At 42.6% G+C, this 16,753-nt stretch overlaps 2 protein-coding genes and 1 long non-coding RNA gene across 3 annotated transcripts in view; 1 reads left to right on the plus strand and 2 right to left on the minus strand.

Moving 5' to 3' along the window:
* Positions 1 to 6,490: 6,490 nt before the first annotated feature.
* rsl24d1 (ribosomal L24 domain containing 1) lies at positions 6,491 to 8,652 on the minus strand. Its single transcript, XM_042111249.1, has 6 exons — positions 8,494 to 8,652; positions 7,979 to 8,092; positions 7,816 to 7,888; positions 7,661 to 7,724; positions 7,430 to 7,515; positions 6,491 to 6,945 (listed from the first exon to the last, which is right to left on the minus strand). Exons 1-6 carry the CDS (start codon positions 8,572 to 8,574, stop codon positions 6,875 to 6,877), a joined length of 489 nt encoding a protein of 162 aa, XP_041967183.1. The 5' UTR covers positions 8,575 to 8,652; the 3' UTR covers positions 6,491 to 6,874.
* A 3,039-nt stretch (positions 8,653 to 11,691) lies between these two features.
* Positions 11,692 to 13,915, plus strand: LOC121723592. The gene is made up of 2 exons (XR_006034983.1): positions 11,692 to 11,760; positions 13,479 to 13,915. It is a non-coding gene; the product is annotated as an uncharacterized LOC121723592 (long non-coding RNA).
* Positions 13,916 to 15,243: 1,328 nt separating this feature from the next.
* Positions 15,244 to 16,753, minus strand: part of prtgb (protogenin homolog b (Gallus gallus)) — a 19,932-nt gene continuing 18,422 nt past the window's right edge. Inside the window, exons 18-19 of the mRNA XM_042109394.1 lie at positions 16,642 to 16,753; positions 15,244 to 16,071 (exon numbers count right to left, since the gene is read on the minus strand). The exon at positions 16,642 to 16,753 is cut by the window's right edge and continues 5 nt beyond it. Coding sequence (XP_041965328.1) covers positions 15,511 to 16,071; positions 16,642 to 16,753 — 673 coding nt within the window. The 3' untranslated portion in view covers positions 15,244 to 15,510. The remainder of the gene's footprint in view (positions 16,072 to 16,641) is intronic.

A 16,753-nucleotide genomic window follows, 5' to 3' on the forward strand; every position in this document is an offset into this window, starting at 1 on the left:
GAGTGTCATGGTGGTAGTGCAATGGTGATAGTGGTCATGGTGATAGTGCAAATGAGTAAGTCAACAGTGCAACAATGTAGAAATAAAGTAAAGTAAAGTCTATATATCTATATATTTAACTATTTAAGAAAATGTAGTGTGGCCACAGTTCGGCTGTGGCATGGAGGGGGGGGTTATGCATATGTGCTAATGTGCTAATATAGCACGCAAACAGTGAGGCATAAAGACAGTGGTACAAGTGGCTAGTGGACAGACAGTACCAAACATAGAGGGGGTGAAGAGGCAGACAGACTATGCAGAGAAGTCTATCTCTCCTCTTCCCTTAAGTGAGGCATTGAACAGTTCAATGGCCCTGGGGACAAATTACTTTCTCAGTCGGTCCGTTGTGCAAGGCAGTGAGCGAAGTCTCCAGCTGATCAGGCTCTTCTGCTTAAGAATAGTGCTGTGGAGTGGGTGACACTCATTGTCCAAGATGTTGATCAGTTTGTTCAGGGTCCTTTTGTCTGATAGTGAAGTGATGCACTCCAGTTCAGCTCCCACTACAGAGCCAGCTTTCCTTACCAGCCTGTCAATTCGCCCCGCGTCCTTCTTCCTTGTGCTTCCTCCCCAACACACTAGAAGAGGACGCTGGCAACAACAGACTGGTAGAACATCCTGAGGAGCTTACTGCACACATTGAAGGACCACAGCCTCCTCAGGAAGTACAGCCTGCTCTTCCCTTTCTTGTAGAGTGCATCAGTGTTGGCTGACCAGTCCAGTTTATTGTCCAGGTGGAGACCCAGATACTTGTAGGTGCTAACCACCTCCACATTGACCCCATCAATGTGGACTGGTAGCAGAGTGGGCTTAGACCTGCAGAAATCCACCATCTCCTTGTTCTTTGAAGTGTTAAGTTGAAGATGATTGAGTTTGCACCATTGCACAAAGTCCTCCACCAGGCTTCTGTACTCCTCCTCCTGCCCGTTCCTGATACACCCCACAATTGCAGTATCATCAGAAAACTTCTGCATGTGGCATGACTCGGTGTTGTAGCAGAAGTCAGATGTGTTCAGGGTGAACAGGACTGGAGAGAGCACAGTTCCCTGTGGCGCTCCGGTGCTGCAGATCACAGTGTCAGAGAGACAGTTCTTCAGTCTGACGAACTGTGGTTCGCTCGGTCAGGTAATCTGTAATCCAGGTTACCAGGTGAGCGTCCACACCCATCTGCAAGAGCTTGTCTCCCAATCTGAGGGGCTGGATGGTGTTAAAAGCACTTGAGAAATCAAAGAACATGATTCTCACAGCACTTTTCCCCTTGTCTAGGTGGGAATGTGTCCTGTGTAGAAGATAAGTGATGGCATCGTCCACGCCCACTTTCTCCTGGTATGCTGGGGTCTGAGCATGCCTAAGACCAATCGCTCCATTGTCTTCATCACATGTGATGTAAGAGCGACAGGTCTGTAGTCATTAAGCTCACTAGGGTGTGGCTTCTTAGGGACAGGGGTAAGACATGATGTCTTCCACAGTGTTAGGACTTAAGGATGTCTTCACAGACATCTTTAACACTTCCCTGAAGCAAGCCATCGTCCCATCATGTTTCAAAGCTGCCACCATCATACCTGTGCCGAAGAAAACTGCTCCATCCTGCTTCAATGACTACCGCCCTGTGGCACTGACACCCATCATCATGAAGTGCTTTGAGCGGCTTGTCATGTCACATATCAAATCCATTCTCCCCCCCACCCTGGACCCCTTCCAGTTTGCATACCGAGCCAAGCGGTCTACAGAGGATGCAATCTGCTCTGCCCTCCACCCAGCCCTCACCCACCTGGAAAAAAGAGACTCATATGTGAGATTGCTGTTTATAGACTTCAGCTCTGCATTCAACACCATAATACCACAACAACTCATCAGCAAACTTGACAAACTGGGACTCAGCACCTACCTCTGCAACTGGCTACTGGACTTCCTCTGTCAGAGGCCTCAAGTAGTACGTGTTGGCAACAATACCTCAAGCAGCATCACACTGAGCACAGGGGCCCCCCAAGGCTGCGTGCTCAGTCCGCTGCTCTTCACCCTGCTGACACATGACTGCACTGCAACCTACAGCAACAATCACATAGTGAAATTTGCTGACGACACAACTCTGGTGGGTCTCATCACCAAGGGCGACGAGACCCAATACAGGTTGGAGGTCGACCATCTGACCACGTGGTGCAGGGACAACAACCTCCTGCTGAACGTCAGCAAGACCAAAGAGATTGTTGTTGACTTCCGGAGAGGTCACACCCAACACCTGCCACTGACCATCGACGGTGCTGTGGTGGAGAGAGCGAGCAGCACCAAATTCCTGGGGGTGCACATCAGCGAAGACCTCTCCTGGACCACCAACACTGCATCACTGGCGAAGAGAGCTCAGCGCCGCCTGTACTTCCTGCGGAAACTCAGGCGAGCAAGTGCTCCACCAGCCATCATGACCACATTCTACCGAGGCACCATTGAGAGCATCCTCTCCAGCTGTATCGCTGTGTGGGGCGGAAGCTGCACTGAATACAACAGGAAAGCCCTGCAGCGCATAGTGAACACAGCTGGAAGGATTATTGGTGCTTCACTCCCCTCCCTGAAGGACATTTACACCACCCACCTCACCCGCAAGGCGACCAAAATTGTGAGTGATGCAAGTCACCCCGCTCACAATCTGTTCGATCTACTGCCCTCTGGGAAGAGGTACAGAAGCCTGCGCTCCCGCACTACCAGACTCACCAACAGCTTCATACACCAAGCTGTAAGGATGCTGAACTCTCTCCCTCCTCTCCCCCCTCCACCCTCAGCTACATAACATCCTGGACATTGGACCCACAATGGCCGCGTGCACTACTCCACTTGCACACTTGCACACTTGTACACTTTACAACTTGTTGTTGTCCTGAAAACACAACACATCTGCTGCTCTTACATAACTTGCACCACTATGTCACTTTCTTTCTTACTTAGGTCAAACAGAACTACACAAGCCTTTTATTGGCCTGACTTTGCACTAGTATTTTATTGACTGTCTATGCACAATTTCAACCAAATTTTGCTGCTCTTATTTTTTTCATTATTATATGTGCCCTCTTATTTACTTACTTTTTTGTTTACTTGAATGTTATGTTTGTCTGTGGACTTAAATTGGTAAAATATGTCTTGTCTTCACCGTGGGATAGTGAGAAACGTAATTTCGATCTCTTTGTATGTCTGGAACATGTGAAGAAATTGACAATAAAGCTGACTTTGACTTTGACTTTGACTTTGACTTTGAAGTGTTGGAACTTGTCCAAGGCGTAGGCTCAAGTTGAAGATGTGCTTCAGTGGCTCCCCCAGTTCAGCAGCACAGGCCTTGGACACAGTCTGTCAGGTCCCGCTGCTTTATTGCTGCGCAATTTCTTAAGTTGGACTGTCACTTGATCTGTTGTAATGGTGAGGGGTGTAAGGGGAGGGGAGGGGGAGGGGTGCATCTGGGATCTGTGTGTCTGATGGCTGTTGACTGATAGTCCAGTCATTTTAAGAGAAAGGGTTGAACAAATTGCAACACAAGCAAACTTAACTGATTTTGTATCCTCAATATGTCCTGAGTAAGGGAAAAAAGCCCCGAAGAATCCCAATAGGGGAAAGTTTAGAAAAAGACCTAAATATACCCTATTCATGCGCCTATACAGTATTTTTCTCACGCAAATAGGGGAAAATTAACCTTCACATATCACCATGAAAATTACTGAGTTGATTACTTACATCAAGATGCTTACATCAAAAAATGTATTATAAGTTTTTTGAAATTGTTTGTTAACATGGGCAAACAGGGCATAATGTAATTATGTATAGCTAATATATAGTGACCCAAAACTATTTGCAACATTTGACAAACAAATTGTCCAAGGCATGGAAGAAGATAATACATGTCTTAACTGGTATTATATCTCATCTAGAGGGTATATGCTTATAGAAAATATATAGTTTATGGTGTTTAATTTGTTTTGCCTGGACAGTATAGGCCAAAATGTATCCACTTTACACTAGATTCGCCTTTACAGAATAGAGGGCAATGTATTGTGCATGGCATAGAGGAAGATGGGAAATGTCTTAAATGGTGTTATATCTCCTCCGGAGGGTATATGCTTATAGAAAATATATGGTTTATGGTGTTTAATTTGTTTTCCCTGGACAGTATAGGCCAAAATGTATCCACTTTACACTAGATTCGCCTTTACTGAATAGAGGGCAATGTATTGTGCATGGCATAGAGGAAGATGGGAAATGTCTTAAATGGTGTTATATCTCCTCTAGAGGGTATATGCTTATAGAAAATATATAGTTTAGGGTGTTTAATTTGTTTCCCTTAATAGTGCAGGCCAAAATGTATCAGCTGTTCACTTGATTCGCCTATACAGAATAGAGGAGTATCTGTTATGCATGGTATAGAGGAAGATGGGACATAAGTTGATTGATGCTATATTTCATGTACAGTGCATATACTTTTAGAATATGTATAGTTTTGACTGTTCTATGACTTTGGTAAAACCATGACCCATGCATAGGCATGCATTGTTAATTATTAATCTTAAACTATATTTATTAGTATAGCATTTTTTCGCCAGATGTCACAACAATAGAGTCACTTGGAGGCTAACTGCAGTTATCCCATCTGCACCCTTCTGTCGAATTCAACTTTGCCTTCACAATTTTCCTGCATTCACTAACATAAACATACTGTGCTGTCCGATTATTGTTTTAGACAAAAATTGTGCAAAGTAAAGGGGCATCATACAGGCCCCTCTGATTGGACAGACAGTATATCAGTCACCCCTGGGCAAGAGGTCAATTACTATAAGACTTGCAAAATGATGGACTGATACTTTAGTGTGATATACTGTATGTTTTAGTGACCTCTAAATCAGATTACGTAAACACCAAAACCACTTTCCTAGGCTGAATAATGCCTAACTTTGTGTTTGTACAGATTACACATTGTGGAACACTTACATGCAAAAAACCCACTTGGCTCTATTTAAAGATTCAACAACCATTTCCATTGATTCAAAGGGCCACAATGTAAAAATAGACACCAATTTTGCAACAAACCAGTCTGAAATAAGCCAAAGGAATTCACTCTTTGAAAATAAAAGAATGTTCCTCAACAACGATTCTAAAATTCCATGTTAAGTTAGATGGGGTCAGATATTCTTTAGAATGTGTATTCTACAACATTCTAATTACAGTTTTGTCAGTATTTGCTGAAGAATAATGCATAAAACAACCCTCATTTTAACATATTTCCACCAACTGGATTTTCATGGTCTTTTACTATGGTGTAAAGATCACCAATTGAAATATAAAAATGTGAAAATAAATTCTGTTGCAATTAGTTTTGGGTCAGACCTTTGCCTGGACTATTAGCTCCGTTGTGATATTTATAAATTAACTATACGTAATTACATTATGCCCTGTTTGCCCATGTTAACAAACAATTTCAAAAAACTTTTTTTGTTTGTCTTGATGTAAGTAATCAACTCAGTAATTTTCATGGTGATATGTGAAGGTTAATTTGTTCCCCCTATTCACGTGAGAAAAATACTGTATAGGCACATGAATAGGGTATATTTGGGTCTCGAAACTTTCCCCTATTGGTATTCTTCGGGGCTTTTTTCCCCTTACTCAGGTCATATTGAAAATTCAAAATCAGTTAAGTTTGCTTGTGTTGCAATTTGTTCAACCATGACTCCTATTTTGGCTTAAAATGACTGGACTATGAGGTCGTTGTCACCTCATTGTTCGTGATCACCAGGGGAGGGGTGCAAAATCCAGTGATGGTGGGGGTACGATAGCCTGTGATTATGGAGGTGAGTGTTGCACTGGTATTGAGAGGGTGTGAGGGTGGGGGCTGGTGGACAGACCACCGCCATTGGAGCTGGAGCAGGGCAGTCAAACCTGTTGTAGAAGTGGTTCAACTGGTTCGCCCTGTCCAGGTCCCCCTCCACAGAGCTGCTGTTCTTCTTCAGGCCAGTGATAACCTTCATGCAGTCCCATGTCTCCTTCAAGTTGTTTTCCTGCAGCTTCTGTTCCACCTTCTTTCTGTAATGCTCCTTAGCTTCCTTCAGCTTGAATTTGAGTTCCCCTTGCATGCGCCTCAGCTCTGCCAGCTACCGATTACAACTAAAACCATGGCTTCTCTGAACTTAAATTTCAGTTATACCCCTTGCAGCTCATCCTGGGTGATAGCAACTACCTCTGTGGGAAATGGCTTGCTAGTGCCAAATATTTGGTCAGATACTTTGGCTATAGCCTAGAAATCTAGACGCACCCTAGCGGCAGCAAATTACATTTACTACATACATTGCTAGTCTAGCAACTCTCCGTTGGCTTGTGAGCTCGAAAAATCAAACTTCTATCAGGCCAATCAAATTGTGTATAGAGTCGTTAGACGGGCTTAACATAATGATTGATATGACAATATTATGAACGTATAACAACCATAAAGTGTGATGGCAAGACAGACCACAGCCATAATATTTATTTGTAAAAGAACATAGCACTTTCTTTTAAAGCAGAGATGTACTATTGTTAAATGATGCACACAAAACAAATGGACAACAAATAGAATACCTCATTAAACCAATAGAAAGGTTACTGGAGACATTTCATCTCTAACTAATTAGAGCACAAGCAATTCTGTCTGTCCAAGATACTGTCTTCTCCCACTCTCAAGCATGAGAGAATGCTGAAGTTGTACATAGCGTGGTATATAGGGTACACAATATCACTCGCAAACACAGTCTCTCGAGTCTCAGATAGGCAATGCAGAGGGGCATCTGTACAGCCTGTAAAGCCAGGAGCATCCCAGTACCAAAACATTTCCTCCTCAGTCATCATCCATTTCCACGTCTTCTTGCAATTTCTGAACCATCTTGTCTTCCATTGCCTTGGCTTTTCCTATGGAAGAAAACAGCAGAATTCAATGAACACAACGTAAACAAGGACCTACATGTACAGAAATGCCCCAAAATACCACAGTGCTGTGACCATTAAATACATGTAAATTGCACTTGGTGATCACTTCAACATTCCCTTTACAAGTTATCAATTTCCTTTTTCCGGCTGGCACTGCACAGCTTTGGAAGAAAATCAACTTCCTTGATAGAGTATGACAGTAAAGTAGAACAATGTAATAATTATCCTTTTCATTTCCCTAACTTTCATTAAAACCAATGAAAGGGGTTGTGCTCCTAGCCACAACAAAAGCGTTACATAGTGCAATACCAGCCATTCTTGGCACACATCAGCAATGTCTGAGATTCATTCTCCGTATTATTCAATGTGGCATCAAAATGTTTGAAGACATTAGGTTAAGGTTTAATAACCACATCATGTTGCTTTAAAACTAGGTTGAACCCATTACAAGACAGGTTAAACATACCGGCATGTGGGGCTTTGATAAGGTGGATGTTTTTCTTGACTTCCTGGATATCCATTTCCTTCTCCAGCACCTTCCCCTTCTTCAGTCTGTATTCAAAATAATTCACTCGAATTAACATGCCATTGAGCCATTTCCTTTTAATAACAACTATCCATATCCACACTTGAGCAGACACAGAGTGCTCATGGGTATCAGTGAATCAGCTGTGTGACATTCCAAGCCTACACTCACCTGTTTATGATGAAGCGGGCCTGTCGTTTGCGTTTGATGTCTTCCACCTTCTTCATTGCTTCCACTGTAGGAAAGGAGTTAATTATACAATCAGGTCAATGAATTTGAGAAGGTATTAAGTCATAATGGAAATGAACACAAATAAAGGCAATTACCCGTCTTGTTCCAGAGTTCCCTCTTATATTTCACAGGCATATTTCTGCGCTTCTCAAACTCCAGTGCGTTATCCTGTTATGGAACAAAACATGTTGTTAGAACAACTGGGCTGAAATATCTGCCCACTGTTGACCATCTTAACTGTCAAGTAACGTTACTCACCACTGTCAACTCTTTACCAGACGCTTTTCTGAAAGCTTTGGTCCACCTGGTCTTTCTTGGATTGCGCTTCTTCTTAAAGCTCTTGTGACATTTTGATTTACAAAATCTAAACACCTGACGATAAAAAAACAACGGTACATTAAGAGGTTAGGCCCACGGTTTCCAGTTAACATCAGTGTTTCATCTTATAGAGGTTATGGTTTCATCATAGGGAATAACGTTACCTTCCTAACAGTTGGTCTGAATTTATTGCACACAGACAGTGCGAGTTTCATATTTAGTTCGATTTAAAATAAGTACTTTTACTGATCACAAAGTTAAGATTAATAAAGACAGTAGAAACATTGACTGACAATCTTGATGGCAAGTCATCATTCACTTGCAAAATGCATACACGACGACATAAGTAAAAGCTAGCTTAACTCATTAGCCTGTAAGCTAACGTAATCGTGCCCACTGCCCACGTTGATCAAGTGATCGAGAAGCAACAAAAATGAATAGAATTAAAGAAATACCTTGCAGTCGTTCCGAACAAACATCATTCCATGGCCCGGGTAAACCGGTCCTGAACAAAAATAACACTTTTCAATACGCATTTTTTCGGATTACTGTCCGCGAAACAGCTCACGATGTTTATTCCTCCATGTGTCCCTCTGTTCCGGATGTGCGTCACAAAGTAATTTCCTGTTGTAAGACTGGTCCATGGAATGGTCTATACGAGTAATCACTGCCGCCTGTCGGTGTGGTAGTTTCCTGTGGATGATCTGCAACATTGAAAGTGCCAGGGCAGAGGCTCAGTGCCTCTGTATTGTCTGTATATTGTCTTTGTATTGTCTTTGCCTCCCCTTTCGAATACAATATTCAAATTATTTGAAAAAAAATTATATCCCGAGAAAAGTGGATTATGAGGGGTACAGCTCCATAGACCTCCATTCATTCTGGACTCGCCCGCGAGCGAATTTAGCCATGTAGCTCCATAGGACCCCATGTATTTTGGACTCGCCCGCGATCGCCATCTAGGTTAACTCTGGTGAACTGCAGCCAAATTCGGTTTGTATGGGATTAATAGAGAGTGGGGAGGCTCTCCGTAGACGGGGTCCATGTATGGCAAGCGATTTTAACATTTATCCGCTAGACTGGATATGTATTGCAGATATCTGTAATTCAGTTTTGCCTAGTCAAAACGAACATTTTAGATATCCACAATTGAATTCTTCCTATCCATAGTTGTCATTTCAGATATCCTCAAAGACATTCTTCCTAGGACAAATGACGCCACATTTGCCATTCATTTCTATGGGGTTTATCATTACGGATATCTACAATTCCAGTTAGAGATATCTACAATTTGATTCTGACTAGTAATAACTCCAGTTGAAGATATCTTTAATTCACCTCAATTGAAGACATCTACATGTTCCTTTTCAGATATCTTGAATTAAGTTTTGACTAGGCAAAATGACATTGTAGATATCTGTAAATGGAATTATCACTAGTCAAAATGACGTTGTAGACATCTCAAACTGGAGTTAGGGATAGTCATAATTTGATTGTAGACATCTATTATCAAGTTATAGATATCTTGAATGAGTTTTGATTAGAGATATCTGAAATTGGAGATATCTATAACTTTCATTCTGCCTAGTCAAAATGTAATTATAGATATCTTGAATTAGAGTTTTGACTAGGCAAAATGACGTTAGAGATATCTGTATTGCTATGCAAACTAGGCCCGCATCCCACTTTAGGCGGGAGCAGAGCGTGTTGTTCAAATCATCAAATCACATAGCACCTGTTAACTGTTAACTTTGTAATTAGCACTAATTAGCATCATGTCAGAGCAGCCAGAGGGCGAAGGAGTTTTTAATCGTCTTTTTAATGCTGCAGCCTATGCAAGACAGGAGCTGGCAGCAAGAATTGATGATTTAATGTTGCTTTGATTTTTTCGATTAGCCTACAGCCAACAACATTATGAATGGAGTTTCCTGTAGATGGTGCTGGTGCATTTAGTAGCCTAGGCCTACTAATTTATGTAGGCTACGAAACAGAGATCAAGCCAGTTGATAACGTGAGAGTCTAATAAACCACACGGTGTCCCTGAGTTTTAGTTATTTTAGATGTCAAGACATTACAGCCATGACTGCTTCTTCTTGTTTCATTCATAGAAATAAGGAAATAAGCCCACTTCTTCTTCGATTATGTTGGGGAGGGGAAATTAGCCTATGGACAGAGAATGTCTAATAAGTAGACAGGCTCTGCTATGGATCTAAAGAGCAACGTCTTGCACAATAATTTGCACTAGTCATAATGACATTTGAGATATCTTCACCTTTCATTCTGCCTAGTCAAAACTGAATTAAAGATATTTGCAATTGTCATTTAAGATGTGTGATGAGTTGAATGTTGTTTTCAATGACGTGATGACAGATATCTGTAATTCAGTTTTGCCTAGTCAAAACTAAATTACAGATATCTCTATCTGACGTTTCGACTATAGTCACAATTACGTTACAGATATCTTGAATGACAATTCCAACTATCCAAAATGTAATTGCGACTAGTCAGAAAGACATTGTTGATATCTACAATGTCAATTCCAGATAGTCAAACTTAGCGGGTAAATGTTAAAATCGCTTGCCATAGTTTGCGTCTAACCAGAAGTGCAAAAAGAAAAGTGCAATGTGATATACAGATAAATAGTGCCATGTAGACAGTAGTAGGCCTACTGGTTTACAGAAGGTGGTTAGATAGATACTTTATTGATCCCCAAGGGGAAATTCAAGGAAAGCTAGCGATTACAGTAATATAAGTTAAATATAAATATGTGTATTAGCAGTAACATTATAAGAGTAGCAAGAATAATAAAGATATATGCAGTGTATTAACAGAATATATTATAAGCAGAATATATATAATAAACATAAATATGGATATTCAGTATGAACTGCAAAGACAGATATGTACAGTATGTACAGTTATGTGCAGTGTGGTAACAGTACCATTGTGGTGCAGACACAGTAACATAATAAGAGTAGTAAAAATAAGAGTATGTGGTGAATAGTATGAAGAGCTATGAATATAGCTATGTATGGCCACACTATGGGTGGGATCTGTTGAGGGGCAAACATTTCCACAAAATGTTTGTCCCAGTCAAGGTTGCCATGGTCATGGACACCTTGTCGGAGGCAGAGCAGTTGCCATACCATACTGTGACACAGTTGGTAAGTTCTTAGACTGTACAAACAAGGGAGTTCTGGGAGTTCAAGGGAGTTCTGCTTAGATGACCTACCTGTGTTTTGTTCAGTTACAGTTTACTTGACAGTGTCTACATAAGAGTGACATGACACTGTCATGAACATGTCATAAACAAGTCATAAACGTTTATGACATAACGCTTCTGTTGTTAAGTGACATTCGGTTTTTGTCATAACAAGTTAAAGTTAGGATTAGGAAATTAGAATTAAAATTAGTTTTGGTGAGTGGTTGTTTTGACCATTATGCACTGGCCAGTTGTCCCCGCCCCACTAATCCCATCTAAAAGTCAAATAAAATAAAATAAAAGTTAAAAAGAAGAGATAAAAGAGAGGAGTTATAAAAAAGACACAGAGTGGTTTAAAACTTTAATTTAATTTTTCATTAAAACCTTTTGGGTGTAATGTTTGAAGTTTTAAAATCCACAATCTCTCTGCTCTTTTCCTCTGTAAAACGGTCCAGCCTGGGTTCCCTTCAAGGCCACAGACCCTCAAATGTGTGATGTTGTGCATCTGAAAGTGTGTGACGAGGTAAGTGTTGAGTGTATTTTTGTGTATGTTGTGCAGATGTTGTTTGAGGCGTGTGCGTAGTGTATGTCTACGGGAGTGTCTAAATTAATGGGTGCAGAACAGCGACTATGGATATTGGTGATAAATAAGTGAGGGGTGAAGTTAAAGTTAGGATTAGGGTTAGAGTTAGGGTTAGGGTTACAGTAGGTTTCATGTGTCATGACAGTGCATGTGTTCACGACAGTGTCATGTCGATACTGTCAAGTAAAAGTGTAACCTTTTGTTCTAATAATGAGTCCACACTGCAGTGTCGGAAGGATGCTTGAGCAATATGGCACGAGTGAGTGGGTTGGTAAAGGAGTTCCCCTTGGCTGTCTCCTGAACATTTGTTTAGCATGGGCTTCATGTGATAAATGTTCTTCATATGCCTTCATGTTAACTAAATATCTTCTGCTGAAACTATTTATTCTCTCTGGATAGAAGAAATAAAGAGAATTTGAGAATGTGACCATATTCATCTGATCATGATTCATCACTACTGTTTCTTCAGTCATTCACCAACACCAATCCTAAAAAAACCTAATCCGAACCCAACACCAATTCTCCAGGCCCTAACCCTAACCCAACACCAATCCTCCAGGCCTTAAACCTAACCTTCGTCTCAGTTCAGCATTAATCATTCTCTCTCAGACTTGCATCAATGGCAATTAAAAGAAAGGATAGACGGACGTTGTAGGTTTGTTCTATTTTCTGTTTCTAAGGTGATAAATTAGTCGTTATTACTGGCCTACATTTTTTAAAAATGCCAGCATGTCCTATATATTTCCATATGAAGGGCAGTAGCTTACAGATCACTGACTTCATTTCTCCAAATCAAGCATATAACCATGCTATTGCTTTAAATCTAAAGGCAAAACAGCTGTACTGTAATGTACTGAAGAGTGTGTGAGACTGGCCGTCTGCTGTTGGTCATAGCAGATGGAAATTAGAGATGCCTGCGCTGACACAGTGGCACAGTGGCAGGACACAAAGACTTCCATTCATATTTGAATTCATATTTTAATTAAGTTGTGCAATGCTCTGAACATATTTCTGATACAACAACTTCATATACAATACACCAATGCATCAATTGTGTAAATTCTTCCTTAGAAAAATTGGTTTGTGGAGAAATGCTTTCAGACAAAATACAGGAAAACAAACAAGAGACACAAGCAATCGTGAACAATAACAATGACAGGAGACCACGCCGCGCTGCAGTCTTAAATAATAACAGTGATAGGAGTGCTGTTTGCCCCTTTCAAGAGCTGGGGGCCCTCCAGAGTTATGCCCTAGGGCCCAAACTGCCCCGGGGCCCTCAGCAGGGGCAAACAGCACTGGAGGAAACCAAGGGAGGCATTTCACATCATGCAGAAAACCACACTCAAATGAATGAAATAAAAATGCAAAAATGAACAGAAAAAGGGTTCACCGATCGGAACCTGGTACTGCATTCCATTTGTACATTCAAATTTCATGATATTGGCAACAGAACTCTTTGGGCAACATATGATCAGAAACACTTTTCAAAAACAAATACAATTTAGCAGTCAAAAACGTTCTTAGATATAGATATGTGAAAATGTTCTAAGCCAAATGAATACACACAACACATTGTGGCGACCACTGAATCTTTGGTATAGATTATGGTGTCTCTAAAAGTGTATATAAAACTGATTTTGCTGCACTGCACACCAAAGGTCGCCCGGATCCTCTGCAAACCAAACGGACACACTGCTGTAAAGAAGCACAAGAAAATACTGCAAAGATGCTTCCTTCCAGCAGAGCCGGGTGACATGACTGTAAGTGTTGCTGTTTTTCCTGTGATCGTCATCATTTTATCTATTACACAGATGAGTGGACACAATTACTCTGCATGATTGACACTCCCTCATTGTGTCTCTCAAAGGATTATCATCAAGGGAAGCCCAACCTCTGGCGTAGCAGTAGGCAGCTCTTTGGATGGTAGCATCTGTCACCACTAGTTTCTACAATCTAAAACACTAGGCAAAGAAATGAAACAGGACTCAGCCCTCAGGCCTGGCCCTAAAGGAAGTCGTAACTTCAGGAGGTCTACCGCTTCCTCTGGCACTTCCACGTACGCACAAATATAGATATCTCTTTGGAGGGAACAGTTTTTTGGCATATTCTACATCAGAGTAGCTTCTTGTCATTCATTCTTTGGATTCAGAGTTATTTAAATCAAATAACACGACCTTCAACAGTAAGGCCTTCATTTAAAGCTTTAAAAGATCGATGAACTGAAAACCTCAGAACATCTATTTTTGGTTGTTTTTGAAGAAGATGAAAGTAAAATAGGGAAAAGATCACCAAATTATACGATAACTGAAACCTTCCACTTAAAAGATACATATTGTTCAAAACAATGGACAACAATACAAATACAAAATATTTATCAATAATGAAATTCACATCAAATCCCCTTAACCATAATAATAGATGAAGCCAAAATGAGGGTCTGAATGACTCCAGGCACCCTTTATAAAAAAAAAAACACACAACCTTCTATTTGAAGGAGCGTGCACACAGCGTCAACAGAAAGCACTACATGAGACTTGATAAAACAAGCCCAAACCAACATAATCATGAGACTTGATAAAACAAGCCCCAACCAACATAATCACACAAACAAACAGAACTGGATCTCCCATACAGAGAAAAAAAACATGTCTCTGTAGTTCACAAGTTACAAATAAAACAAACAGAAAATGGCACGTTATTAATTATATGCTCAAATACGACTTTGGTTAGGCAATCAAACATTCCTTAAAATGATGCCAGTAACCAAGGTAGCAATGAAAACACTAATGAATACTGCTGATGATCCCACGCCACATACACCACCTAACCAATATCATAGCTTCATTTGTTTCCATGGTAACCTGAGGTAGACATTTAAGCAGGTAGGGGCTAATAGACCTCCTGGCCCTGTTCATAAACTCTGTAAAAGCACACATCATAAAGCTTCACATTTGTGACATTCTTTGGAGACATTCATTTTTGGTGAGACGTATAAAACATACACTCCAGGCTAGTCCCTCCGATCCGCGTTACGTCGTGGTGTGGACTGGGCACTGTGCTCCGAGGCTGTCCAGTGACAGAGCGTCCACAACCAGGCACGCATCTGGTGGAGAGGACAGGCTTGCAAACACACACTTTCAACTTTAAAAAAAACTCTGCTGTGAGACAAACTCATCCAAAGGCCTTCTGTAGTGGACGACTGCACATCATGATTTCTCTAAACTCCACCTCCCGGTCATCTGCTGGGCAACATTCAGCAGCAGCAGCAGGATGCAGAGCCAAGAGTTTAGCGTGTGCTCTTTTTCTTGAACACTTGAGGCAGAGGTAGAGGAGGAGGAGGAGGAGGACGAAAGAGAGGAAGAGGAGGAAGAGAGGGAGGAGGAAGAGGAGCAGAAAAGGAGATTAGGCGAGTGTAGGGAGGAAGAGAAGTGTAGAGGTAGATGAGGAGGAGGAGGAGGAGGAGATTAGGCAAGTGTGGGGAGGAAGAGGAGGAGAGGCAGAGAGACGAAGGCACCCCATGAGGTGAAATAAAGTGGACTGACCCCTGGGGAGGGTCTAAAGCTACATGAACCCACCACCCACTAACGAGTGGCCATTTCCTGAGGTTAGATTGAGCCCAGCAGGGGCTAGCAGCACTGTGGAAGACTGCCCCCTGCAGTCTTAGAGTGGACCACAGTGCCATCTGCAGGGCTAGCAGTGCTGGGGAGGAGTCGAGGGAGGGGGGCCGTGGCAGGAGCTCCCTGCATGCACCACCACTGCCCTCTGCTGGAAGACTGTGGAGGCGCAGCTAGTCCCCTCAGTGCTGTCCATAGACACGGTACAGCACATCTCCTTCGACACACACACGCCAGACATCTCCTCCGACACACACACGCCAGACATCTCCTCCGACACACACACGCCAGACATCTCCTTCGACACACACACGCCAGACATCTCTTCCGACAAAGACTCGCCAGACAACTCCTCCGACACACACTCGCCAGACATCTCCTCCGTCAGACACTCCTGTTGTTCTTGCGCTCCTGGGCCTGGCGGTGAGGTGTCGGCCGACTCACTGCTCTCCTCGTGGGAGTAGTGTCCGGAGTCTCCAGTCTCGCGGCTGCCGTCACTGGTGTGCGAGCTCTCGGAGTCTCCCAGCGGGCCACAGGACAGGCGTAGACACACAGGCTGCTGATTGGCCACCGTCAGCTCCTCCTCGTACCTCAACAAGGTTGTCCCTGCCTTGTACACACACCCACGCGTGTGAGGCTGCAGGAGGAGAGGAGAAGAAGAGAAGGAGAGGAGGAGAAGAGAAGGAGAGGAGGAGAAGAGAAGGAGAAAAGGGAGGGGAGAGAGGTTCAGACAGAAGGGTTTGGGGGGGGGCAGAAGGGATTGTTCCTTCTCAGCATTACTACAGGACAAACATTGGCAGCATTGTAGAGCCTGGTCTGGTGGTCTGATGTGCTGGTGTAGCTGTACTCTATGGCCTGGTCTGGTGGTCTGATGTGCTGGTGTATTCTAGAGCCTGGTCTGGTGGTGAGGTGCTGGTGTACTCTATGGCCTGGTCTTATGTGCTGGTGCTGGTGTACTCTATGGCCTGGTCTGGTGGTGAGGTGCTGGTGCTGGTGTACTCTATGGCCTGGTCTGGTGGTCTGGTGTACTGGTGCTGTTGTACTCTATGGCCTGGTCTGGTGGTGAGGTGCTGGTGCTGGTGTACTCTATGGCCTAGTCTGGTGGTGAGGTGCTGGTGCTGGTGTACTCTATGGCCTGGTCTGGTGGTCTGGTGTACTGGTGCTGTTGTACTCTATGGCCTGGTCTGGTGGTGAGGTGCTGGTGTACCTTCTCCTTCCTGGATCGATGATTCTGTTCTTTAATGAAGAAGCTCCACTTCCTGCCCTTGCTCTGACCCACAGTGATGACTGGACCCGCTGCGTTTATCACCAGATTAGTC

The sequence above is a fragment of the Alosa sapidissima genome, chromosome 11 (assembly GCF_018492685.1).
Source record: "Alosa sapidissima isolate fAloSap1 chromosome 11, fAloSap1.pri, whole genome shotgun sequence".
Taxonomy (NCBI): domain Eukaryota; kingdom Metazoa; phylum Chordata; class Actinopteri; order Clupeiformes; family Clupeidae; genus Alosa; species Alosa sapidissima.